The sequence below is a fragment of the Lepus europaeus genome, chromosome Y, assembly GCF_033115175.1.
Source record: "Lepus europaeus isolate LE1 chromosome Y, mLepTim1.pri, whole genome shotgun sequence".
NCBI classification, from domain to species: Eukaryota; Metazoa; Chordata; class Mammalia; order Lagomorpha; family Leporidae; genus Lepus; species Lepus europaeus.
The window spans coordinates 3,909,538-3,937,515 of record NC_084851.1 but is presented as its reverse complement, the minus strand read 5'-3'; the positions used below and the strand labels follow the sequence as shown (position 1 = coordinate 3,937,515).

Below are 27,978 nucleotides of genomic sequence, written 5' to 3'. Positions count from 1 at the left end.
ATGGGATTCCAGGAGGAAGCACCTGGCTCCTGACTTCAGATTGGCGCAGCCCACTGGTCATAGCAGCCATTTGGGGGGTGAACCAATGGAAGGAAGACCTTTCTCTCTCACTGTCTAACTCTGCCTGTCAAAAAAAATTTTATTTGAAAGGTAGCATGATCCAAAAGAGGGACTGACAGAGATCTTCACCTACTGGCTCACTCTCAAATAGCCTTAACAGCTATGGCTGTATTAGGCCAAACCTAGAAACCAGAAACAACATCCTAATCTTCCACATGGGTGGCCAATGATCATCTTCTACTGGTTTCCCAGGCACATTAGCAGAGATCTGGATTGGAAGCTGAGAGGCTGGGACTTATACTGGTACTCAACACAGGATGCTGGCACTGCAAAATGTAGCTTAACTTGCTACACTACAGTACTGGCCTCAATAAATGTATATTTTTAAAATGTTTTATTTATTTATTTATTTATTTATTTGAGAGGCAGAAGTACAGAAAGAAGGAAAAGTGAAGAGAAACAGTTCTTCCATTTTCTGGTTCACTCCCCAAATGGCCGCAATGGCCAGATATGAGCCAGTCTGAAGCCAGTAGCCAGGAGCTTCCTCTGGGTATTCCACATGGGTGCAGGGGTCCAAGGACTTGAGCCACCTTATACTACTTCCCCAGGCCACACCAGAAAGCTGAAGAAGACCAGCCAGGACAAGAACCCATGGCCAAATGGATGCTTGCACCACAGGCAGAAGATTAACCTACTATGCCACAGAGCTGACTGAAATAAATATATTTTTAATATCTTTTTTAAAAAGTGAAAACCTTGGGGTCAGACCTTGGTGTAGTGGGTAGCTGCCACTTGCAGTGACAGCATCCCATATGGGCACTGGTTTGAGTCCTGGTGCTCCACTTCCAACCAGCTCTCTGCAATGGACTGGGAAAGCAGTGGAAGATGGTGCAATTTCTTGGGTCCCTGCACCCACTTGGGAAACCCAGAGGAAGCTCCTGGTTCCTGACTTTGAATCTGCACAGCTCTGGCTGTTACGGCCAATTGGGAAGTGAAGCAGATGGAAGACCTCTCTCTCTACCTCTCCTTCTCTGTGTTTAACTCTTTCAACTAAATAAATCTTTAAAAAAATGAAAACCTGTAAAACCTTTAAATAACCAATAAATGACAAACAGTTAAATATTCCAGAAGGAGAAAAGAGGAATAAAGAAAATAAACAATAATTTAAAATTTCTACAATCTTGAGAAACATAAATATCCAAGGCCGGCGCCGTGGCTCAACAGGCTAATCCTCCGTCTTGCAGCTCTAGCACACCAGGTTCTAGTCCCGGTTGGGGTGCCGTATTCTGTCCCGGTTGCCCCCCCCTTCCAGGCCAGCTCTCTGCTATGGCCTGGGAGTGCAGTGGACGATGGCCCAAGTGCTTGGGCCCTGCACCCACATGGGAGACCAGGAGAAGCAGAGAAGTCCTGGCTCCTGCCTTCGTATCAGCACGGTGCGCTGGCCGCGGCGGCCATTGGAGGGTGAACCAATGGCACAAGGAAGACCTTTCTCTCTGTCTCTCGCTCTCTCACTGTCCACTCTTCCTGTCAAAAAAAAAAAAAAAAATCCAAGAATAGGAGGTCCATAGGCTACCAAGTAGACATGACCAAAAAAGATCTTCACTGTGACCTATTATAGTCACTTGTCAAAGTAAAGAAAGAGAATCCTAAAAACTGCACAAGAGAAGTGCCAGGTCTCCATTAGAGGAGTTCATATTAAATTAACAGTACATTTTTAGCAGAACTACCAACTAAGAATATTACACCCAGTAAAGATATTTCAAAATGAAGTTTCTAAAGACTTTTCAAGAAAAAGAAAAGTGAGGAACACTGACTACTTTCAAAATATATTTAAGAATGTCCCACATACACAAGAAAATAAGCAAGCAAACAAATTAACAAGCCAACAACAACAACAAAAAAAACCCTACAAACAAGAAAGTAAGTGAAGACTGTAAAATCTACTAGAAAAAGAGCAAAGGGTATTCAGACTAAACAAAAGAAAAAAGTTTTAAATACAAGATTAGGTGAAGTCATTACTTATCAATCTACTTAATGTAAATAGACAAAATTCACCAATTAAAAATGAAAAACCAGAAAAAGATATCCCATGCAAACAGCAACCAAAGATAAAGAGTAGTATACTTTTATTTACTGTCCTACATATTTGAAAGAACTGAAACAGTATACCAGAGGAATACCTACATTCCTATGTTCACTGCAGCATTATTCAGAACAGCCAAAATATGGATTCAACTTAATTGATCAAAATCAGTGATGAAAGAGAATCAAACTAATGTCATAAAAATACGGAGCAATACATTTAACCAAGGATATGAAAGAATACAGCAATGAAAACAACAAAACACTGATAAAAGAGATTGAGGAGAAAAACACAAAAACTGATGACTTCCCTTTTTCATGGATTGAAAAAAACTGACCATGATTAAAATGTTCATACATCAAAAATAATTTACACACGGAACACAATGCCCATCAGGATTCCAATGTCATTCCCCACAGACCTAGAAAAAACAATCCTAAAATTCATATGGAAGCTTAAAATACCTTAACAGCCAAAGCATCACAAAAAAGAAGACCAAACCATGTTCTACCGAAAAACAAGTCATAAAACAGAAAGCCCATGTCCCACATATAAGCATCTATATATCTTACAGAATACCAGCTCTGCACTTCATCTTCCTACAAATGCAGACCCTGTGAGGCAGTAATGATGGCTCAAGTAGTTGCATCCTTTCTACTTATGTGGTTGATATATGAATTGAGTTCACCAACCTCAGCTTCAGCCTAGCACAGCAACCTGATTGCTGCAAACACTGGGGAAGTGAATAAGCAGCTAGGAGTGTTTCCCATCTGTCTCTCAATTAAATAAATAAATACTTAAAAATCAACTCAAAATAGATAAAAGAGCTAATACATGAAATGAAACTACTACAAGAAAATGGAGGGAAACATTTCAACATCCAGGTAAAGACAAGTTTTTGGATGAGGATTCAGAGGCACAAACAACAGAAGCCAAACCAAATGGTTTATATCAAACTAAAGAACTTCCGTACAACAAGGAAAATAAGAGTGAAGAGGTAACTGACAGAATGGGAGAAAACACTTGCAAACTATTCACCTGACAAAAGATGTATAAAGAATTCAAAGGATGATAACAAAAAACAAGCAAATCAGTCAAGAAACTGTTACAGAATCTAAAATAAATCTCAGTAAGAATACTAAAAGCCAATAAATATACAGGGGAGGGGAGAGGGAATTATTCAATATCACTGATCAGCAGACAAATGCAAATCTACCAGCTCTCTGCTATGGCCTGGGAAAGCAGCAGAAGATGGCCCAAGTCCTTGGGCCCCTGTACCCACATGGGAGACCTGGAAGAAGCACCTGGCTCCTGGCTTCGGCTCGAAACTGCTCCTGCCATTGCAGCCATCTGGGGAATGAACCAACTCTCTCTGTCTCTACCTCTCTCTGTAATTCTGTCTTTCAAATAAATAAAAATAAAAACAAATTTTTAAAATAATGTAAATCTAGACAACAAAGACAAGAAACAGCAAGTACTAGCAAAGAGAGAAAAAAAGAAAGAATCCTAATACACTGTTGGTGGGAATGCAAATTTATAAAGCCATTGTGGTGAAAAGAACAGATAATCCTCGAAAAGCTAAAAACAGATGCACCATATAACTCAACTATCCTATTTGTTTGAAAGAACTGAAACAGTATACCAGTGATATACCTACACTCCCATGTTCACTGCAGCATTATTCAGAACTGCCAAGATAAGGATTTAACCTAAGTGCTCATCAGTGAACAACTAGGTAAAGAAAAAGTGATAAACATACAAAATGGAATCTTATTAAATCTTAAAGATGAAATCCAGACATTTTAAGATAAAAGGATAAAACTGGAAGATATTATGGTCATGAAATAAGCCAGACACAGAAAGATATGTCCTCACACTGTATATGGAAATTTTAAAATGTATATATAATTGATCAAAATAGTTTACTAGAGTCTGGAAGGGGTAGAAAGAGAGGTCACAAAATAAGAGTCAGGTAGAAGTTAAGGTTCTAATGTTCCACAACACACTAGGGCCACAACATTTCATGTATTACATAATTTACAAAGAACTGGAAGAGATGAGCTGGTAGCTTGCAGACATGGGGACAGTCTGAGGCAGTACAAAGACTGGTGCCCAAATTGATTAATTTGTGTTGTATGCACGTTAAAATATTGCACTGCATCCAATAAAGGTTTAAAGTATAATATATTAAGCAAAAATTTTTGAATTTAGAAAATTTTTAGGGCCAGTGTTATGGCAATAACTGAGATAGCTATTGACTGTGAAGTCAGCATTCCATGTGCATGCCAATTTGCTTTCCAGTTGCTTCACTTCCAAGTCAGCTCTCTGCTAATGGCTTGAGAAAAGCAGAAGATAGCCCAAATATCTGGGCCCTGCTACCTCTGTGGGAGACTCAGATGAAGCTTTTGTCTCCTGGTTTCAGTCTGGCTCAGCCCTTGCTGTTGCAGCTATTTGGGGAGTCAACCAGTGGATAGAAGATCTATCTCATTCTCTGTAACCATAATTTTCAAATAAATAAATCTCTTATGAAAAGTAAAAATTTTAAATGCATCTGTATTTAAGGAAAAGCAAATCAAAATCACAACCAATAGTGATTAATTTACATTTAAATGACTGTACTAAAAATAACAGAAAATCACAAATGTTAACCCAACATGAAAGACTGCTGCTGAGAAGACAAGATGATACAATTAACTTCCAAAAATTTAAGTATACAATATAATTCAGCAATCCTACCTGTAGGTATATGTCAAAGTGAAATAAAAGTACCCAAATAAATAACAATACATAAACGTTCAAAACAATATGAGCAGCTGGTGCCATGACACAGGTTAACCCTCTGCTTCAGCGCCAGCATCCCATATGGATACCAGTTCTAGTCCCAGCTGCTCCTCTTCCTTTGCTATGGCCTGGGAAAGCAGTAGAAGATTGCCCAAGTGCTTAGGGCCCTGAACCTTCATGGGAAACCAGGAAGAAGCTCCTGGCTGCTGGCTTCAGATCAGCACAGCTCCAGCCACTGCTGCTATTTGTGGAGTGAACCAACAGAAGGAAGACCTTTTTCTCTGTCACTCTCTCTCACTATCTGTAACTCTATCTCTCAAGTAAATAAATTAAATCTTTAAAAAAATCAATTTGATTCATAATACTTATCAAGAGATGATCAAATAAACAAAATACAGTATACTCATACAACACAGTATTATTAAGCCAAAGAAGCAAGAAATTCTGGCATATGATACAACATGATTAAACACTGATAACATTATACAAAAGGAATTATTACATGATCCCATTTATATAATATCTAAAAATAGTCAAATATGTAAGAGCCAAAAAAGAAAATAGAGGTTACTAAGGGATAAGAACAAAGAATGGGAAATTCAGAAAATAGGCAGTGATAATGGTTATAAACCATTGTGAATGTATCTGATGCTACTGAATTGCTTGCTTAAAACAATACCTGAGAGGTTAAAATAAAAAACTTTCATGTAACCTGTATTTTCTCATAGAAAAAAAACAAAGGAAAAAATTGAAACAAACAAAATATCAGACTAGCAGCACGCACTAACTTCATTTGTTAAACTTAATCCTTGAAACAGATCATGAAGTAGGGAAATTACTAGTGTATATATGGTCCTCATTTAAAAGTAGTAAGTGAGAGCCAATAAATTATGGAATGGTATATCACCTCAAAATATGTGACTTTGGCATACATAACATGCAATCAAGAGAAAGCAGAAAAAACTAATTCTTTCCTCTCTCCTGAACAACAGTAAGTCTAACTCCTAATCTTGAGAGAAACTCTGGATACCTATCAACCAGAGGTAGCACCAGAAGAACACACAAGGCATTATGACAATAGTTATCTTCCAGTATTCTATCCCATATAATATGCCTTTTCATAATATTCTATCCATAGAAGCTACAAGTACATTTTCTTAAATCTTATCAAAAACCTTTAATCACTTCTATATATATAACCTTTAATCACTTCTATACATAAATATACTGTCTTTGGTAAAATGTCATAAATTCATGATCTTAGTACCTTTTGTGTTCAGATTTCTCACATATGGTAATATATTTATAAGTTGGAAGAAATCTAAAAGGCTACTTCAATGAAAATAAAAATGAAAGGAAGTAAATTGGCTTTATCAGTGATGCAGAGAAACAGTAAAACGAAATAATCAGAACATTACCTTAAGCCAAAGGACTAAGCTTAAGCAAGGCTCTAACTCTCTTCAATGCTATGAATGTTGAGCAATGTGGGGAAGCAGTGGAAGAAACATTTGAAACTAGTACAAGTTGGTTCATAAGATTTCAAGAAAGATGTCAACTGTAGAGCAGAAGTGTACTTCTGTAAAGAAGTAAGTGCTACTGAAATGCTAAAGCCAGAAGATCTAGCCAAAATAAATCATGAAGGTAGCTACACTAAATAATAAATGTTCAGGATAAATCAGTCATCTGGACCTTCATAGCTACATAATTCAATACCTTGTTCCAAAGGCTCAAAGATAGGTTGACTCTTAGTCACTAATGGACTTGTGAATTTAAATTGAAATCAACGTTAATTTACCAGTCTGAAACTCCTAGTCCCTAAAGGTTAAGTATACTAAATCTGTTCTGCCTGTGGTCTGCAAATACAGACAAGAATCCTGAATGACAATACATGTTAACAAAAAGGTTTGTTGAATATTTTAAGCCACTCTCAAGACACACTATTCAGAAAAAGATTCTTATCGGAGCCAGTATTATGGTGTAGCAGGTGAAACTTCTGTTTAAAATGCTGGAATACCATATGGACATAAATTTCTGTCCTGGCTGCTCTATGTCTAATCCAACTCCCCGTTAGCAGCTTGAGAAAGCAGCAGAAGGCAGCCTAAGTGCAGGGCCCCTGTCATAAATATGGGAGATCCAGATGAAGCTACTGGCTTCAGCCTGGTCCAGTCCTGGCCACTGCAGCCATTTGCAGAGTCAACCGGTAGATGGAAGATATTTCTCTCTTTTGCCTCTCTGTCTCTGTAACTTTGCCTTTCAAATAATAAAATACATCTTTCAAAAAAAACAAAATATATATATATATTTTTTTTGACAGGCAGAGTGGATAGTGAGAGAGAGAGACAGAGAGTAAGGTCTTCCCTTGCCGTTGGTTCACCCCGCAATGGCCGCTGCGGCCAGCACATCTCGCTGATCCGAAGCCAGGAGCCAGGTGCCTCTCCTGGTCTCCCATGTGGGTGCAGGGCCCAGGCACTTGGGCCATCCTCCACTGCCTTCCTGGGCCATCCTCCACTGCCTTCCCGGGCCATAGCAGAGAGCTGGCCTGGAAGAGGGGCAACCGGGATAGAATCCAGCACCCCAACCGGGACTAGAACCCAGTGTGCCGGCCGGCACCACAAGGCGGAGGATTAGCCTGTTAAGCTACGGCGCTGGCCCAAAATGTATTTCTTAGCAAGACTTGGAAGTTAGAATTACTGCTTGATTCATAGGCTACAAAATGAACCCTGTATTAGCAGGCATGAAAACCACCATCTCATTATCGAGATGTTATAATCTGTGTTCTTTGATGACCAGGCAGATTGTCAATGAGCAATAATATTTTGGTGGTAATCTTTTTTTTTTAATATTTATTTATATGAAAGTCAAAATTAGAGAGATATCTTTCATCTATTGATTTACTTCCCAGGTGGTCCCAAGTGCCAATGTTGGGCCAGACCAAAGCCAGGAGCCTAGCATTTCATCTGGATCTTCCATGTAGGTGCCAGGGTCCAAGTATTTGAGTCATCTTCCCCTGCTTTCCCAGGCACACTAGCAGGGAGCTGCATCACAAGTAGAGTAGATGGATCTCGAATGGAAGCCCATATGGGATTTCTGTGAAACAGAAAGAGGCAACAGCTAAACCGGTTAACCCCATAAGGCCTGCCCCAAGAAATACATTTTGTAAGGCTATAAAAAAAGATAGTGATTCATGAGATAGAACTGAAGAAAATAAAACTTAAAAGTTCTCTGAAAATGATTCTCTAGTAAGATAACTTATGAGCAGAAGACATCATTACATCAATATTCACAAGAGTTTGGAAGAAGCGGATTTCAGTTCCCACAAGTAACCTTGAGGGGTTAAAGACCTGATTTGATGAAATAACTGCAGATGTGATAAAAACAGCAAGAGAACTAGAATTAGAAGTGGAACCTGATGTTATATTTAAACTTCCATAATTTCATGATAAAACTTTACCCAAAAAGTGTATACTCATGGTAAATATCCTTGTACATACTATAAGGTCAATAAAAGATTTATGGGGCTGGTGCCGTGACACAGTGGGTTAATCCTACGCCTGCAGTGCCAGCATTCCATATGGGCACTGGTTCTAATCATAGCTGCTCCTCTTCCAATCCAGCTCTCTGCTGTGGCCTGGGAAAGCAGTAGAAGATGGACCAACTGCTTGGGCCCATGCACCCATGTGGGAGATTGGGAAGAAACATCTGGCTCCAGATCAGTGCAGCTCTGGCCATTACAGCCATCTGAGGAATGAACCAATGTAAGGAAGATCTTTCTCTCTACCTGCCTCTCACTGTCTATAACTCAAATATATAAATAAAATCTTAAAAAAGGAAAAAAGAAAAGAGATTACAGCATAATGAAAACTGCTAGAGTAACATCAAAGTTCTCTTGTTGGTATAGAACCAAATGCTGAAATCTTGCATGAAAATTTCAATCAATCTGGTAGAGACTTAGTGGTTGTCTTATTTTTAAAACATTGACCCTGACCAGGCAAATTCATAAACAGTGAGGCAACACTTTTCATCAGCAAAAAGACTACAATTAACTGACAGCTAAGATCACTGATATTTTTAAAATTAAGTATGTTTTAAAAACACGTACATAGTTGTTTTAAACACAATGAAACTGCAACACAAACAAACTGCAGTACCATGTAAACCATTTATATGTACTGCAAACCAATAAAAGAATGAAGTAACATATAAGAATTAAGATAAAAAAAAAAAAAATAGGGGCTGGTGTTGTGGTGAAATGGGCTAACCCACTGCCTGTAATGCTGGCATCCCATATGAGGACCTGGCTGCTCAACTTCCAATCCACCACCTTGCTAATATGCCTGGGAAGAAGCAAAGGATGGCCCAAATCCTTGTGCTGCACCCATAAGGAGATCCAAAAGAAGTTCCCGGCTCCTGGCTTCAGCTTGGCGGCAGCTGTTGCAGCCATTTGGAGAATGAATCATCAGATGGAAGATGTGTGTAGTGGAATGAGAAGGCCATGCCAAGGTGGCCACTGGCAAGCGAGCATCAGTTACTCAGGAATGGCTTTGAAACCCACCTGGCTTTGGAAACTGCCTGGCAACAGGCTGTGATTGGATGGATTTGAAACTGCCTGGCGACAGGCTGTGATTGGATGGATTTGAAACTGCCTGGCAACAGGCTGTGATTGGATGGCTTTGGAAACTGCCTGGCAACAGGCTGTGATTGGTTGGGGCATAGACCACCCCTTGACCAAATTGGCTGGTCTTGGCTATATAAGCTGTTGTACCAACTGTAACAAACGAGTCTGCGGGCTGCTCGCCTCAAGCCTGCTTTCACCCGACTGCCCCTGGGGTCTGTGCGGTGATTCCGCGCCTCTTGCCCCCATCACGCTGCTCCTCTCAGAAAGGAACCCACTGCAACATTGTTGAGAAATCAACGGCAACAGATGTGTCTCTTTCTCTCTGTAACTATGCCTTTCAAATAAACAAAATAAATCTTTAAAAAACAGAATGAAAGAAAGGAAAAAACAGAGTATCAGGGACCGTTTTGTGCACATGGGGTAAGACTCCATTAGGATGCCCATATCCCATATCAGAATGCCTAGTTCAACTTCCAGCTTCAGTACTCAGATCACTGCCACCCATAACAGACCTGGAGGGAGTTTCAAGTTCCTGGTCCAGCCTTGGTTATTGTGGTCAATGTCATTTTATATGAAAAAAAATAAACAAATACTTCTTTTCTAAAAAAAAGTGTTAAAATCACATTTATAAGAAAAGTTGACATGGTCAGTGCTGTGGATAGTGGTTAAGCTGCTGCTATACCGCAGGCATCTCATGAAGGTGCCAGTTAAAGTCTTGGCTGCTCCAAATCCAATCTAGCCCCTGGCTAATGGCCTGGTAAAAGCAGTGGAAATAGCCCAGTTGTTTGGGTCCCTGTCATCCACTTGGGAGACCTGAATGAAGCTCCTGGCTACTGGCCTCAGCCTGGCCCAGCCCTGGTGGCCATCTGGGGAGTGAATCCTCTCTCTATGCATTCTTGCCTTCCTTTCAAATAAATAAATCTTAAAAATAAAAATTGTGGCCGGCGCGTGGCTCAACAGGCTAATCCTCTGCCTTGCGGCGCCAGCACACCGGGTTCTAGTCCCAGTTGGGGCACCGGATTCTATCCTGGTTGCCCCTCTTCCAGGCCAGCTCTCTGCTGTGGCCAGGGAGTGCAGTGGAGGATGGCCCAAGTGTTTGGGCCCTGAACCCCATGGGAGACCAGGAGAAGTACCTGGCTCCTGCCATCGGATCAGCGTGGTGCGCTGGCTGCAGCGCGCCAGCCGCAGCGGCCATTGGAGGGTGAACCAACGGCAAAAGGAAGACCTTTCTCTCTGTCTCTCTCTCACTGTCCACTCTGCCTGTCAAAAAAAAAATTAAAAAATAAAAAATAAAATAAATAAAAAATAAACAAGATGGAAAAATAAAAATTGTAACTATAACTCTAACCTTTAAATAAATAAATAAATCTTAAAAAAAAAAAAAGGACCAAATGACATATGAGAGACCAGAAATGTCAAAAATCCAAGTCTTTTTGTTTGTTTGTTTGTTTTCGGTTAAAATTTCATTGGTTCACTCTGCAAATGGCTACAACATTCAGCTCTGGGCCAAGGCAAATCCAGGAGCTGAGGGCTTAAACTACGTATCTTATGTGAGTAAGAAGGGCCAAAGAACTTCCACAGCTTTTTCCAGGTTATTAGCAGGAGCTGGATTGGAAGTAGAGCAACCAGGACTCAAAGCACCCACATGGGATGCAAGGTCCCAGGTGGTTGCTTTATTTTCTGTGCCATAAAGCTAATCCCTTAACTTTTTTTTTCATATAAATGAAATCAATATCACAAAATTGCCAACTGTTTAAAATAATGAAGGACACAGAAAGAGAAAACAGTAAGTTTTGAGGTATATTTGCTAAAATTAACATCACTAAAAGATTTGTTAGCCTAATCAAAAAAAAGTACAGATAGCATTCAATAAGCCCATAAAAAGTACCTAACTTTATTCTGAATGTGAGTTTTCCATCTACAAAATTATTTAAAGTAACATCTCAATTATTGCTATGTCTATTCTGTACTGTTTTTTAAACATACATTGCATTTTTTAAAAAAAAAATGATACTTTTGTCTTTTTTTCCACACATTTCCAGGCAGCTCAAAAGCAGGACTGTAGCATAACATATGTATTATGAAAAAGTTATACCAAATGTATATTCTGAATGTCCTAGAACAGAATGCTAAAAGCTACAAAACAATACAACTGTACTTATTTTCCATTTCAAAGTACATATTGTACATTGTATACCACATCCAACATGCTACCATCTAAATTTGAGGCAAACTGGAATATTGTGTCCTATATATATCATTTGCACATTCCTTAGATTTATTTCTCCAAATGCACTTTTTCTTTCTTTTTCTTTTTCTTTTTTTTTTTTTTTTTTTTTTTTTGACAGGCTGAGTGGATAGTGAGAGAGACAGAGACAGAGAGAAAGGTCTTCCTTTTTGCCGTTGGTTCACCCTCCAATGACCACTGCGGACGGCGCATCTCACTGATCCGAAGCCAGGAGTCAGGTGCTTCTCCTGGTCTCCCATTCGGGTATAGGGCCCAAGGACTTGGGCCATCCTCCACTGCCTTCCCGGGCCATAGCAGAGAGCTGTCCTGGAAGAGGGGCAACCGGGACAGAATCCAGCGCCCCAACCGGGTCTAGAACCTGGTGTGCCGGCACCACAAGGCGGAGGATTAGCCTGTTAAGCCACGGCGCCAGCCCCAACTGCACTTTTTTAAAAACTACTCTGAAATTGAAATTTTTTTTAAGATTTATTTATTTATTTGAAGCCGGCGCCATGGTTTAACAGGCTAATCCTCCGCCTTGCGGCGCCGGCACACCGGGTTCTAGTCCCGGTTGGGGCCCCAGATTCTATCCCGGGTGCCCCTCTTCCAGGCTAGCTCTCTGCTATGGCCCGGGAAGGCAGTGGAGGATGGCCCAAGTGCTTGGGCCCTGCACCCGCATGGGAGACCAGCAGAAGCACCTGGCTCCTGGCTTCGGATCAGCGAGATGCGCCGGCCACAGCGGCCATTGGAGGGTGAACCAATGGCAAAAAGGAAGACCTTTCTCTCTGTCTCTCTCTCTCTCACTATCCACTCCGCCAGTCAAAAAAAAAAAAAAAAAAAAAAGATTTATTTATTTATTTGAAAGTCAGAGTTACATACAGAAAGGAGAGGCAGAGAGAGAGAGACGTCTTCCATCTGCTGGTTCACTTCCAGCTGGCTGCAACAGCTGGAGCTGCGTCAATCTGAAGCCAGAATTTCCCTTGGGTGCAGGGACTCAAGGACTTGGGTCATCTTCAACTGCTTTCCCAGGCCATAGATGAGAGCTGGATCAGAAGTGCAGCAGCCAGGTCTCCATCTGGTGCCCACATGGGATGTGGGCTTTGCAAGCAACAGCTTAACCCACTATGCCACAGCACCAGCCCCAAATTGAAATTCTATAATCTGCAATAGTTTTGATATTTTTTTAAATTTTCTTAAAGATTTATTTATTTGAAAGGCAGAGTCCCACAGAGAGACAGGGAGAGACAAAGAGAAAGAAAGAGACATTTCTTCCACTTGTTCCCTCCCCAGATGGCCACAACAGCTAAGCAGGGCCAATCTCAAGCCAAGTACCAGGTTCCGTAAGGTCTGCCATGTGGATGCAGGGGCCTAAGCACTTGGGCTATCCTCTGCTGCTTTTCAAGACACATTGGTTGTTATGCAGCCAGTGCTCAAATCAACATCTATGTGAGATTCCAGCACCACAGACAGAGGCTTTACCTACTACACCACAGTGCCAGCTTCTGTAATGTTTTCAATGATTCTGGCTGACAATCTATATGACATCCTTACCATTCTTCTAAAAATGCATATAAGGAAGAAATAACTTGCTTTATTGTTTTTCAGTGTTAAAAATAATAAGGCATTACAAGACACGCTGGGGAAAAAAAAAAAAAAAGATGAAGAAGAAGAAGAAGACCTAAATGAAGGATCTCAGCGAGTGTGATCCCAGTGGAAAGAACGGGGCCATCAAAGTACGAGGTACCTTTCTCTGAAGGGAGGAGAGAACTTCCACTTTGACTATGGCCTTGTCAGAATAGGATCGAAGTCGGCAAACCCTAAAGGCTTCCAAAGCCTTGGCAACTCATGGCTAGAGCCTAGGGAGATTACTGATGCCATAAACAAGAGTGTTAAATTGTTAAATCAACATCAGGAGTCACTGTGTACTTACGTCCCATGTGGGATCTGTCCTTAATAGGTTGTCGAAGGTGAAGTAATGATATAGCTAGTACTGAAACAGTATTTTTACTCTTTGTGGTTATGTGTGGGTGCAAACTGATGAAATCTTTACTTAGTATATACTAAAGTGATCTTCTGTATATAGATAATTGAAAATGAAAAAAAAAAAAAACCCTTGGTTTTAAATTGGAAATTACATAGAAAAATAATCAACCTTTTTTTAAAAAAAATATCTTGCAGACTCTCTGTCATTAATGTGATGTACACTGTTATTTAATGCGATAACTAGTACTCCAACAGTATTTTTTTCACTTTGTGTTGCTATGTGAGGGCAAACTGTTGAAATCTTTATATATACTAAACTGATTTTCTGTATATAAAGAGAATTGAAAATGAATCTTGATGGGAATGGAAGGGGAGAGCGAGTGGGAAAGGGGAGGGTTGGGGGGGGAGTAGTGGGGGTGGGAGCCTTTGTAATCCATAAGCTGTACTTTGGAAATTTATATTCACTAAATAAAAAAAATTAAAAATTAAAAATTAAAAAAATATATTAAGGCATTAAGTAAATCCAGCATTCAGAAAAGGTTAACACACCACATCCGACTTGAACAGACTACATTCAAAGACAACTCTAGCACTTGATAGGCTAACAGAAAATAATCATTAAGCCCTTGGAGTATTCTGCCTGTTAATAATTTTTCATCTTAAGACTTTGTGTGTCACCCCAAAGAATTTATACTAACATGAAATTTATAGTGAGGACTTGAGACTGCAAGACTGTAAGATCTAATCTTTCTCAGCAGTAATCAGAGACTGAATAACTAATAACTAAGGTTAGCTGGGCAGGTACTCAATATCTGCATGACAATGGTAAGTACACTTGTACATTATTTTCAGGGAAAATAATGTGCTATTCACACTCCTACCTTAGCAAAGAGTAATGGAATTTTTAGATTCCTAGAATCTTTCCTATAAACATTTTTCCCATGACAATTTTTCTGAATTTTCACAATTAAATACTGTAACTGTGAGTATAACTGTTACTTGAGTAGAATTCTTTTAATGAATCATTATTTTGAAACTGGTTTGAGGAATACCCCAAACAAATATAATCTTTAAAAAGCATTTATTTAACATTTTAATGTTAATGAGTTCTAAGTCCTACCATTAAGTCATACATAATCTTTACTACCAAGATAATTTATAATATCTACCTATACCTGGAAAAAGGAAATGTTCTTAGTAGTCATAAATCCAGAAAACTTTGGGCTTTTCTCTAGAAGTTATTTCCACTAAAAGTCTTAGAAAACATGATGTTACAAACCAAGAAAATGTAAAAATCTGAACTATCCATTGGAATTATGCTATTTGAACAATGATGTACTACTTTTCCCAATGATTTTGTATTCATCAATAGGTAATTTTTAAAAAAGGCTTTTAGAGAATATTTATTTTTATCTGAAAGGCAGTGTTACAGAGAGATATATCTTCCATCTGCTGGATCGCTTCTCAGTTGGCCACAACAGTTCAAGTAGCCAGGACTAGAATCAGCACACATATAGGATGTTGGTGTTTTAAGCAACCCACTGCACTGCAATGCCATTCCCAATATTGTAGTTCATAATTTTTCTGTGCCATGTGCTCTTCTGTTACAAAGGACAAGTTAATATAATGACCCAGTTTAAAAAAAAAAAAAAAAAACATTCAAGGTTTGCTGGTCAGGTCATTCTGCTCATTGTGCAATCATTTATTGGAAAGTAATACAGCTGCAATGAAATCAATACTTTCACCTTTTCCTGTTCATAAACTATAAAATATTACTTAACAAAATAGATTAATGTTTGAAAGTTACTGTGAAAGTCTTAGCATCAGTTTTGTGCTCTGAAGCCCAACCCCAACATTTTTTATCTCTTAATTCAAATCCTAAATGTTCTAACTTTTATAGTACTAATTTAAATTTCAATACTTTTCAATAACAACAGCAAACAAACATGCACACACGTGTGTGTAAGCACATATCTGTGAAAATACCACCTACCTTTAAACTAGATTCATAATCTGTGTTCACTTTAAACATTAGCCCAAGACGTAAGTGAATTTCCTTGGCTCGACAAAAGCTGGGATCAACATAAAGCACATCCTGAAAGGCCTTAATTGCCCTGAAAAATATATGCAAAGGAAACTATTACATTTTTAATGATTACATGTATTTTTACATGTAAAAGAAAAGAACCTGGCTACCCAATTTTATTATAAATACTGATTTTATTATAAATACTGATTTTTAAAAATAATATCCATTAATAGTGGAAAGGATTGGGAAGAAAAAAGAAAATTCAGAATAATTTCTTCTCAATTTTGTAACTTATTTAACATTATTTAAAGGTTCAAATTAATTTCAGTGTAAAAAACTGATTCAAACTTTCCTGAAACAGCTCAGAGAAGGGGTCAGTAGCACAAATTTGGAAAATGCAACAAAGTGATGGTATAGCCCTGATTCCATTATGCTCCTTGAAGTCTACTTAAAAAAGTTTTATTTTTACTTCACATTTAGAGACAATTATAAGCAAGTGTGATATAGATGGAGGGAAGCTTTTATTTGTTTCTATATGAGCTTCCTATATTCGAATGTAATTTATAAAAAAAATCATTCTTGTTTTGACAGCAACTTAATGTCACATTTCCTATAAATAAAAGAACCATGTTAACTTGATACTGTTTCTGGGCTTTCTAATTTAATTCAATATTAATTGGTCCATCAATCTACCTTTACCTTCATTCTATATTGTCTTATATCTTTTTACCAGAACTTGATAATCAATGAAGAAAATCCAGAGTCTTCTCCTAAGTAAACCTAGTTGTATTGCCAACTTCTGTAACTTTCTATAATCTTCCCAATTTTAAGCATTCTAAAAGTCTTGAGATTTCAACATGATAATTACATTCAAAACATTCTTCTTTTTTCTCTCTTTAAATATTACATGTTAAATTACTAGGCTATACCAGATCTTCTGTTTCACTAAATAATTACTTAACATTGGATAAAAACATAAAATCCCATTTCCCAAATCAAAAAAATTAGGGAATTAAACTAAGATATCTGCTATTTCCCAAGTTCAGAATTCAAAATACTTGATAGTCTTCAAGAAACTGATACAGACTCAGACTGGTCCCAATCTGTTATTAGTTTTATACAGCACTTACTACATAACACCGTAGGTAGCTTAATTTTATGTATCACTTAAAGCAACACAATTCATGGGGGTGACTGGGATACTAAAAGTTTTTTTATCCACATAGGCTATCTAACAAAATTCAGTACAGACATATTGGACTTAATTAAATAGCCCAAAACAAGAGGACAAAGAAAGATAATTACTAGGAGAAACAAAGCAAGTTAAATATTCCTTTTGGAAAACTTTATCAAGTAACCATCAATACAAATTTAACACTGTAATAAACATTCAAGGTAATTTATACAACATGGTAACAAATGTTGGCTATGGGCACCTGTCTTTGGATTGTCATATAATAGTCAAAATAATAAGGTCAAAAAAAAGTCCAATACTTTATAAACTACAATACCTTGTATGCTACTATTACTGTTAATTTTCAATACTAAAGTGTATTTCATTGTTTTTATTAATACGAAGTTGTGAACTTAGAATGAGATTACTAGATAATCTATTTTTTATATATTAGAATATTTTGCATGTTCCCCACAAAGATCATGATTTACTGCAAACACCTGGTATAAGACAACTTACCAATGAAATGCATTGTAGTAGAAGTAGACCAAACCAAGTCCATATAAAAATGCAGCATTCTGTTTATGTTTGTTTAAAAAAAGAGAAACCTTTAGTATACAATTTTATATCCTCTACATAACTTAATAATAAGTCAAGCACATAGATGTTTTACATTCTGAAACTTCTGCATCATATATTAATATGCTTAATTAAACATGTTGAACAGCTAAAATAGAAGCTAAGTAACTTGGAAAATATTTGAGGCTTTTGCTTTGTTTTGTTTTTTGAAAGGCATAAAAACAGTAAAGACAGACAAAAATATCTTTAATCCACTGTTTTATTCCCCCCAAAGAGCTACAATAGCTAGGTTGGGCAAGACAAAACCAGGAGCTCCAAATGCAATTCAGCTTTCTCACTTGCATTGGCAGGTCCCTATGAACTACAACCTGCTGACTCTCTGCCACAGACATTAGTAGGAACTCAGTTTCCATGAGTATCCCTAAACACAGAGTTTTTCTTTAAATATTTTCAAATTTACTTTTAAACTCAAGAGTGAGAGTGAGAGAGAGAGAGAGAGACAGAGAGAGAGAGAGAAAGGTTCTACCCTCTGGTTCACTCTCTTCTGTCCATCTTCCTCCTCCCCTTCATTCCTTTCTTTTTTCCTCTGAACTCTTTCTCAACCTCCCCTACTTGCTGGTTAAACACAGGTATCTGTATTTTTGTTATCGAAGAAAGGGAATGCTGTCCGTTTCTTTCAGAGAGGTATAATTATAAAGGCGCTTTTGTTACTTCTCACCCAAATCTAACCAGATCAAGTCTTTTTGTAGAAGGAACTTTACAGAGAGGTATTGTTAACAACAACTCAAAAGAATATAAGCAAATTTTATTTAGATCCTATGTTGACTATAAATTTATGAGGAGTCTAAAAAGGTTGATGGCAATTGCATGCTATGAAAAAGTATAAAAAGCATTCTGCACCAAATAACTCGTAATAGTCTTTTATAGTATCACTTTGAAAAGAAGATCTATAAACACATCAATATGAATTACAATATTGAAGACAAAATAAAAATTTTGGTGCAATGATGGCAAAATAACTGAGGCTTTAGTACAACTTTATGGGAACACTGCCCCCCAAAAAATGAGAAGTTTAAAAATGGATGCTGATGATGTTAGAGATGAAGCCCAAAAGAGCAGCCCATCTACATCCACTATAGAAGAAAAAACTGTCCTCTTTTTCTCCTCATATTGAAAGGGACTAATTATTATCATCAAGAAAAAAGTCAACACGATACACATTTCAAAGGTTCAATTTATAGAATTTTGGCTGAAAATTTAAAGAGCTGCAAACTCTATTAATGGATGCCAAAATTGTTGCCAGCGGTGCTGCAGGAAAGAACAAAGCTTTCAATGGAAACTCTAAACAAGCGGGATTAAGATCTGCAGGTTTTGTTTTTTTTTTTAAGATTTATTTTATTTATTTGAAAGAGTTACAGAGAGAGGTAGAGACAGAGAAAGAAGTCTTCTATCTGTTGGTTCACTATTTAATGGCTGCAACAGCCAGAGCTGCACCAATCCGAAGCCAGGTGCCAGGAGCTTCGTCCAGGTCTCCCATGTGGGTGCAGAGGCCCAAGGACTTGGGCCATCTTCTACTTCTATCCCAGCAGAGAGCTGGATTGGAAAAGGAACAGCAGGGATTAGAACTGGCGCCCCATGGGATGCCAGCACTTCAGGCCAGGGCTTTAAGCCAATGAGCTATAGCACCAGACCAAAAGACATGAAGTTTTTTTGAAAATATGGCTTGAACAGTAGGATTCTTAAGACAAAGCACAATTAACAAAGTGGTTACCAAGAGACAGAAGTGCCCCAGTGAAAGCAAAGGTCTTGGCCAGTGATGCGGCTCAATAGGTTAATACTCCGCCTGCGGCGCCAGCACCCCAGGTTCTAGTCCTGGTCAGGGCACTGGATTCTGTCCTGGTTGCCCCTCTTCCAGGCCAGCCCTCTGCTATGGCCCGGGAGTGCAGAGGAGGATGGCCCAAGTGCTTGGGCCCTGTACCCCACGGGAGACCAGGAGAAGCACCTGGCTCCTGCCTTCGGATCAGCGTGGTGCACCGATCGCAGCATGCCAGCCGCGGTGGCCATTGCAGGGTGAACCCACAGCACAAGGAAGACCTTTCTCTCTGTTTCTCTCTCTCACTGTCCACTCTGCCTGTCAAAAATAAATAAATAAATAATTTTAAAAAAAGAAAGCAAAGGTCTTGGCAGTAGTTTTTGAGAAAGGTCAAAACATTTTGCTTGTTGAATCCCTGAAGGAACAAATAAGATAACATTTGTTTATGATTATATGCTTTGAGAAAGTCAGTTAAAGCTTTAACAGACAAAAAGACTCATGAGTCCTTCAGGATAATTCTCTTGATTCTTCCTCTAAATAATTAAAAGAAATTTTTGACATCCTTTTGTACTTGAATCTTATTTTTTAAGAATTTATTTATTTATTTGAGAGTTAGACTTACAGACAGTGAGAGGGAGAGACAGAGAGAAAGGACTTCCTTCCATTGGTTCACTCTCCAAATTGCCACAACAGCTGGATTTGCGCCGATACAAAGCCAGGAGCCAGCTTCCTCTAAGATGGCAGGTGCAAACTGTTGAAATCTTTACTTAGTATATACTAAATTGGTCTTCTGTATATAAAGATAATTGAAAATAAATCTTGATGAAAAGTGGGATGGGATAGGGAGTAGGAGAGGAGATGGTTGTGGTGGAAGGGTGGTTATGGGGGGAAAAGCTGCTATCATCCAGAAGTTGTACTTTGGAAATCTATATTTATGAAATAAAAGTTAAAAAAAAAATAGTAATTGGGACATTAGAACCAAAACTGTAGGGGCCAGTGCAGTGGCACAGAGGGTAAAGTTGTTGCATGCTGTGTGGTACCCCAGTAAACTGCCAGGAAAAGCAATGGAGGATGACACAAGTGCTTCAGCATTGACAGCCATGGAGAGCACCCAGAAGAAGTTCTGGGCACCTGTTTGCAGCCATTTGGGTAATGAACCAGCAGATATAAATTTTTCTCTGTATGTCTTCCACTTTCTTCAACTCTGACCTTCTAATAAATAAAATTTCTTTTTTTCTTTTTTTCTTTTAAAGATTTACTTATCTGGGACCAGCACTGTGGCACAGCAGGTTAACGCCCTGGCCTGAAGAGCCGGCATCCCATATGGACACTGGTTCAAGACCCGGCTGCTCCACTTCTGATCCAGCTCTCTGCTATGAAATGGAAAAGCAGTGGAAGATGGCCCAAGTTCTTGGACCCCTGCACCCGAGTGGGAGACCACAAAGAAGCTCCTGACTCCTGGCTTCGGATCGGCAAGCTCCAGCCATTGTGGCCAACTGGGGAGTAAACCATCTATGGAAGATATCTCTCTCTTTTTCTCTCTCTTTCTCTCTCTCTCTCTCTCTCTCTCTCTCTCTCTCTCTCTCTCTCTCTCTCTCTCTCTCTGCCTCTCCTCTGTGTAACTCTTCCAAATAAATAAATCTTTAAAAAAATTTACTTATCTAAAAAGCAGAATTGAGTTGGGGGGGTGGGGTGGAGCACACAGAGGAGAGACAGAGAGAGAGCAGTTTTAGACCCAATGGTTCACACTGAAAGCTTCTTCTCACATGGGGGCAAGGACTCAAGTACTTGGGCCACCTTCTGCTGCTTTTCCAGGCACATTTTTAGGCAGCTGAATCAGAAGTGAAGCAGCCAGAACCCAAACCAGTGTCCATATGAGGGCACCAAGGCTATAAGGTGCCGCTTTTACCTACTATGTCACAGCACTGACCAAAATAAAATAAGTATTAAAAAAAAATACAGAGAGACAGTACTTCACATTGATAGGATGGCTATTATGAAAAAAAGTTAAAAGATAACAAGTTTTGAACCCCAAATATAGTGATTAGACTACAAAATAGTGCATACAGTCTTTACTGACAATAGTAGATAGATTCCTCAAAAAATTTAATACAGAACTCAACCACCTAATCTAATTATACAACTTGAGAGTACATATGTAATTAAATTAAACACAATCTTTTTCTTGAAGAAATATCTATGGGGCCAGCATTGTGGTACAGAGGGTAAAGCCACCAAATGCGACTCCAGCATTATACATTGGCACTGATTCCAGACCGATCGCTCCACTTCTGATTCAGCTCCCTATTAAAGGGCCTCAGAAAGCAGTGGGAAATGGCCGAAGTGCTTGGACCCTTGCACCCACACAGGAGATCCAGAAACAACTCCTGTCTCCTAGCTTCAGCCTGGCATAGCCCTGGCCTTTGCAGCCATTTGGTAAGTAAACCAACAGATGGAATATCTCTCTCCTTCTGATTCACCCACTCTTTTTCTCGCTCTGTAAAGCCTTCAAAATAAACAATAATAAATCTTTATATGTTGAAAAAAAGAAATATCTACACTTGGATGTTCATTGCAGCATTGGACACTGCCTGAGACATGAAAACAATCTAAATATCTATTATTCTTTTACTATAATATACAAGGGCAGATATATACACAAAGCAAAATTACTCACCAAACAAATATACAATGAAATACTGATACATTTATAAACAGATCTGAAGGATCTTCCTCCCATCGTATCATAGCTCCAGGGCTCAAACAGGTTAGAAGGAATACCCATGGAGAGCTGGCTGGGATAGCAGCAGCCTCCCTGTGGATTACAACAGAGCAGGGCAGAATAGAACCTCTATACTCAGCAACTGTGAACCAATAGATGGCAGACTTCTCTCTCTCTCTCTGCCTCTGCCTCTGCCTCTCTCTAACATTGCCTTTCAAATAGATAAGTAAGTCTTTAAAAGGAAAAAAAAAAAAAAGTACCATTCCTGTATCTTCTAGGAATTCAATTACTATAAATCTGAAGTACAAATCTGATAGCCTGAAAAAACCACTAAGGGAATAACAAAAAGAAAAGGTAATTATACTAATACATTTAAAACCTCATTTAATAAGCAATTAAAATAAAGCAATTAAGCAGGAAGAAAAGGCAGAAAAACACATCAGACAGAAAATAATTGGAAAACGTAAATCTAATGACACAAATTATCAGAATAAAATAATCCAATAATGATGCAGGAAATACTCAAGCTAAAATTGAAAGATCAACTGAGTTTTCTTCAGAAGAATACTTTAGATTCAGAGGAATAAGTAGATTTTAAAAAGGACAAAGTTAAATACCATGCACACAGTAATAAAAAAAAATAAAACTGGCAACTCAATATTACACCTCAAGATGAAAACTGTTATGAGAAGCAAGTCAGAATGTTTTATAATTCCCTTCAAAAGAGACAAAAAATTTACAAATGTAAATGTGTTAAACAAGAAAGCATCAAAATACATAAATCAAAAAGACTATTCAGAAGAAAACAGAAAATGTATCCATATGCGTCAGAAACTTTAGCATCACACATTCCATTACATAAAGAGCAACTAAGGGAAAGATGAACTTCAAAAAAACTGTTTGAACAATGCATTTAACATATTTATTTGCAAAAAACTTCACCCAATTAAAACAATAGTCGTTCTTCTCAATAGCACATGAAATATCCTCCATTGTAAACCATAAAAGAAATTACAAAATGCATTCTTTAAAATGGAGAAAAATTAGAAAATAAAAAGTAAGAAACTCACAAATGTCACAAACAACACATATCTTTTTTTAAAGATTTATTTATCTGGGCCCACACTGTGGTGTAATGAGCAGGGACATTTGAGACGCCAGCATTTGATACAGGTGCTTGGTTCATATCCCAATTGCTCAGTTTCTGATCCAGTACCCTGTTAATGGCCTGGCAAAAGCAGCAGAAGATGGACCAAGTTCTTCGGTCCCTGCTACCCATGTGGGAGACCCAAATGAAGCAACTGACTTTGGCTTCAGCCTGGGCCAGTACTAGCTGTTGCAGGTATCTAGGGAGTGAATTTGCAGATGGAGGATTCTCTGTGTGTGTTTTTCCCACTCTGTAAGTAACTCTGACTTTTAAAATAAATTTGAGGGGCTAGCACAGTGGCATAGCGAGTAAAGCCACTGCCTGCAGCACTGGTATCGCATATGGGTGCTAGTTCAAGTCCTGGATTCTCCACTTCTGATCCAGCACTCTGCTATAAACTGGGAAAGCAGTAGAAGATGGGGCCCCTGCACCTTGGCCCCTTGCACCCATGTGGGAAGACCTGGAGGAAGCTCCTGGCTCCTGGCTTCAGATTGGCACAGCTCCGGCCATTGCAGCCGTCTGTTGGAGTACATGCACCAGGTTCTGAGCTGCCCCAATCCCAACTGCTGTGTGCATTAGAGATGTTAACTTGTGGTTGATGATTTCTCCATCTCTCTACTCTCTCTTTCTTTCAAATAAAAAAAAGTGAACTCAGGGGCCGGTGTTGTGCTGTAGTAAATTAATTCTCCAGCTGTGGCACTGGCATCCCATATGTGCGCCATTTGGAGTCCTGGATGCTCCTCTTCCTATCCAGCCTTCTGCTATGGCCTGGGTAAGAAAGAACTTAGGATGGCCTAGAAGAAGCTCCTGGCTCCTGACTTTGGATTGACTCAGCTCCAGCCAGCGCAGCTATTTGTAGAGTTACTGTCTGTAACTCTACCTCTCAAATAAATAGGGGCCGGCACAGTGGCGCAGCAGGTTAGAGCCCTAGCATGATGCACCGGCATCCCATATGGGCGATGGTTCTAGTCCCAGCTGCTCCTCTTCCAATCCAGCTCTCTGCTGTGGCCTGGGAAAGTAGTAGAAGATGGCCCAAGTCCCTGGGCCCCTGCACCCACGTGGGAAGACCTGGAGGAAGCTCCTGGCTCCTGGCTTCAGATCAGCTCTGGCTGTTGCGGCCATCTGGGGAGTGAACCAGCGGGTGGAAGACCTCTCTCTCTCTCTCTCTCTCTCTTTTTCCCTGCCTCTCCTCTTTCTTTGTAACTGAATTTCAAGTAAATAAATAAATAAATCTTTAAAATAAATAAAATCCTTTAAAAAAGTAAACTCAAAATTATTTTTCTTAATAAAAGTAAAAGAAGAGTATCAATAATGACAGACAAAAGAGAATTTATACACCCCCTCTAAAAGACAGTTACTGATTCATCATTACATTTAGCCTTGCACACCTAAATGGCAACAAAATTCAACAAATCACAGATACAAATATTGGAGGGAAAAAAACACTGGGTTTGTACTTAATATGTACAGACTCTTTCCCTTATCATTATCTCCCAAACAATGCAATATAAATTATAATGTATCACTGTAATGTGTTAGGTAATATGTCTACATGTAATTTAAAAGTTCTTATACATATGCAGCTATCTATAAGAAAATATGCAAATGTAGTATCTGAATGGTGTCCTAGTCTCCTTCCTCTGTAGATACAGCCCCATTACTGCAAATACATTTCCTTCATTTATAGTTCTTTTTTTTTTTAATTTGACAGAGTTAGACAATGAGCGAGAGAGACAAAGAGAAAGATCTTCCTTTACCGTTGATTCACCCCCCAAATGGCTGCTACAGCCGGAGCTACGCTGATCCGAAGCCAGGAGCCAGGTGCTTCTATCTGGTCTCCCATGTGGGTGCAGGGCTCAAGCACTTGGACCATCCTCCACTGCATTCCCAGGCCACAGCAGAGAGCTGGATTGGAGAGGAGCAACCAGGACTAGAACCCAGCACCCATATGGGATGCCGGCAACGCAGGCTGAGGATTAACCAAGTGAGCCACTGCGTGGGTCCCTCATTTAGAGTTCTAAAATACACTGTTTTAGTCTAGATCTCTAGTCATGAAACTGTATCTTAACAGGTCATCAAAAAAGGAGGTACCTTTCTCTGAAGGTAGGAGAGAACTTCCACTTTGACTATGACCTTGTCGAAATATGATCAGAGCTGGTGAACTCAAAAGGCTTCCATAGCCTTGGCAACTCATGACAAGAGCCTAGGGTGATTACTGATGCCATAAACAAGAGTGTCAATTTGTTAAGTCAACAACAGGAGTCACTGTACACTTACTTCTCATGTAGGATCTCTGTCCTTAATGTGCTGTACATTGTGATTTAACGCTATAACTAGTACTCCAACAGTGTTTTTCACTTTGTGTTGCTATTTGTGTGCAAACTGTGGAAATCTTTACTTAATATATACTGAACTGATTTTCTGTATATAAAGAGAATTGAAAATGAATCTTGATGTGAATGGAAGGAGAGAGGGAGCAAGTAAAGGGGAGGATTGCGGGTGGGAGGGCAGTTATGGGGCGGGGAGCCATTGTAATCCATAAGCTGTACTTTGGAAATTTATACTCATTAAATAAAAGTTAAAAAAATAAGAAACTGTATCTTATTACAAACTTTAACAAAGGATAGAAAGTTTTATGGGCTTTTATTTTGTTGTTTTTTTGGAACCAAATTTTGTTTGCATTTGAAGTATTACTTAGATTTTTCTTTTTCCAATAAAAATGCCACCAGAAAAGAGCTTTAAGAGAGGAATAGGTGTTTGGCAAGGTGGATTCCTAAGGACACCCATACTTACTATCAGAGTGCCTAGGTTCAAGTTTTAAATTGGCTCTCCAATTAAGCTTCCTGCTATCTGTGCACCCTGGAAGTAGGTGACTATTCAAGTGCTTGGATCTCTGTAATCCATGTGAGACACCTGGACTGAATTCTCAGCTCCTGACCTGAGCCTGTTTCAGCCAAGCTCTAGCTGAGAGTGAACCAGCAGATGAGAGGAGATCTCAATCACTTGCTCTCATGCTCTCTCCCCCACTCCCCACAGTTGCTCATAGTTGGAAAGAGGTCTCTTCATCACTGATCACCCTAGGAGGTACTATTCTTGTTTCTTCTCTGTCACTCATGGGCAATTCTCTGGGCCACTCATTATAGATATTTCTCTCTGTGTAGGATAGCCAGTACTTACATATAAGTTATGTTTATTCTACCACTCTTAAACAAATTCTGTTCTTATCTGCATACTTTTCAGGCTATGTTTAGAATTATATCTATGTGAGATATGAACCAGGATGGGAAATTACATTGTACATGCCCACAAGTAGCTTCAGCCTTGACAAGCGCTGGCTGTTGTAGGGGATTCAGGGAATGAAAGAGAGGAGGAGAGACATCTCTGTCTCCATCTCCTTTACTATTTTTCAAATAAATAAAATTAATTAATTAAAATAACAAAAAATTGGACATAAAATGTTCACAAAAAAATTAGCTTTTCCCTTTTCTGTCTCTTCCTTACAGCTAGTATTTTGTCATTTATAAAATCAGATGATAAAGAAAAACAAAATTGGGTTTGTACTAACCTTCCAATAGTCAGTCTGTAAACTGTAATATTTCTGATATGCAGATAATGCTGGAAAAGGGAAAATAATATTAGTCACTTTATATCATTTAAAAATCCACAATAAAATATTAAACATTTTAATATAGCCATTTCTACCCATTTCTCAACAATGTAAGCCCAAACAATGTAAAATTCAAGATCTAACAACTTAATCAGATATACAAATATCATAAGCTAACTTACTCATGCATTTAACACATGTAAAATATCGGCAAATACTTGAACCAACTTGACAATCTCCAGGAATTAAAACTCAAGAACATTTTCTTTTTTTTTTTTTTTTTTTTTTGACAGGCAGAGTGGACAGTGAGAGAAAGAGAGAGAAAGCTCTTCCTTTTTCGGTTGGTTCACCCCTCAACGGTCACTGCGGCCGGCACACTGCACTGATCTAAAGCCAGGAGCCAGGTGCTTCTCCTGATCTCCCATGCGGGTACAGAGCCCAAGGACTTGGGCCATCCTCCACTGCACTCCCAGGCCACAGCAGAGAGCTGGACTGGTAGAGAGGCAACCAGGACAGAATCCGGCGCCTTGACTGGGACTAGAACCCGGTGTGCTGGCGCCACAGGTGGAGGATTAGCCTATTGAGCCGCGGCACCAGCCAAGAATATTTGTAACAATTATATATTATAACAAATGCAGTTTTTGTTGTTGTTGTTGTTGTTGTTTTGACAGGCAAAGTGGATAGAGAGAGAGAGAAAGGTCTTCCTTTTTGCCGTTGGTTCACCCTCCAATGGCCGCTGCGGCCAGTGCATCTCGCTGATCCGAAGCCAGGAGCCAGGTACTTCTGCTGGTCTCCCATGCGGGTGCAGGGCCCAAGGACTTGGGCCATCCTCCACTGTACTCCTGGGCCATAGCAGAGAGCTGGCCTGGAAGAGGGGCAACCGGGATAGAATCCAGCGCCCCAACCGGGACTAGAACCCAGTGTGCTGGCGCCGCAAGGCAGAGGATTAGCCTGTTAAGCCACGGCGCCGGCCGCAAATGCAGTTTTTTAAACATGAAATTCACTTCCCTGAAAAATAAAAACTCAGCCAAGTAAAGGACAAAGTTAATGCTTATATGTGATGCTTCTTTTCACATCTTATTCAACTACTTCAATTTAATTCCAAAATTTTCCCTTATCTCATAACTTATCTAAAGGATACAAAGTTGCAAATCACAT

The 27,978-nt window shown here is 39.1% G+C and overlaps 1 protein-coding gene across 12 annotated transcripts in view; it reads right to left on the bottom strand.

Annotated features, from left to right (window-relative positions):
- LOC133754237 (lysine-specific demethylase 6A-like) overlaps positions 1-27,978 on the bottom strand; it is a 211,330-nt gene that overhangs the window by 158,473 nt on the left and 24,879 nt on the right. For 11 of the 12 annotated variants that reach the window (XM_062184736.1, XM_062184729.1, XM_062184730.1 and 8 more), the window contains exons 4-6: positions 26,779-26,828; positions 17,472-17,530; positions 15,743-15,863 (exon numbers count right to left, since the gene is read on the bottom strand). In XM_062184736.1, coding sequence (XP_062040720.1) covers positions 15,743-15,863; positions 17,472-17,530; positions 26,779-26,828 — 230 coding nt within the window. The remainder of the gene's footprint in view (positions 1-15,742; positions 15,864-17,471; positions 17,531-26,778; positions 26,829-27,978) is intronic. The other variant, XM_062184735.1, reaches the window with a different exon arrangement.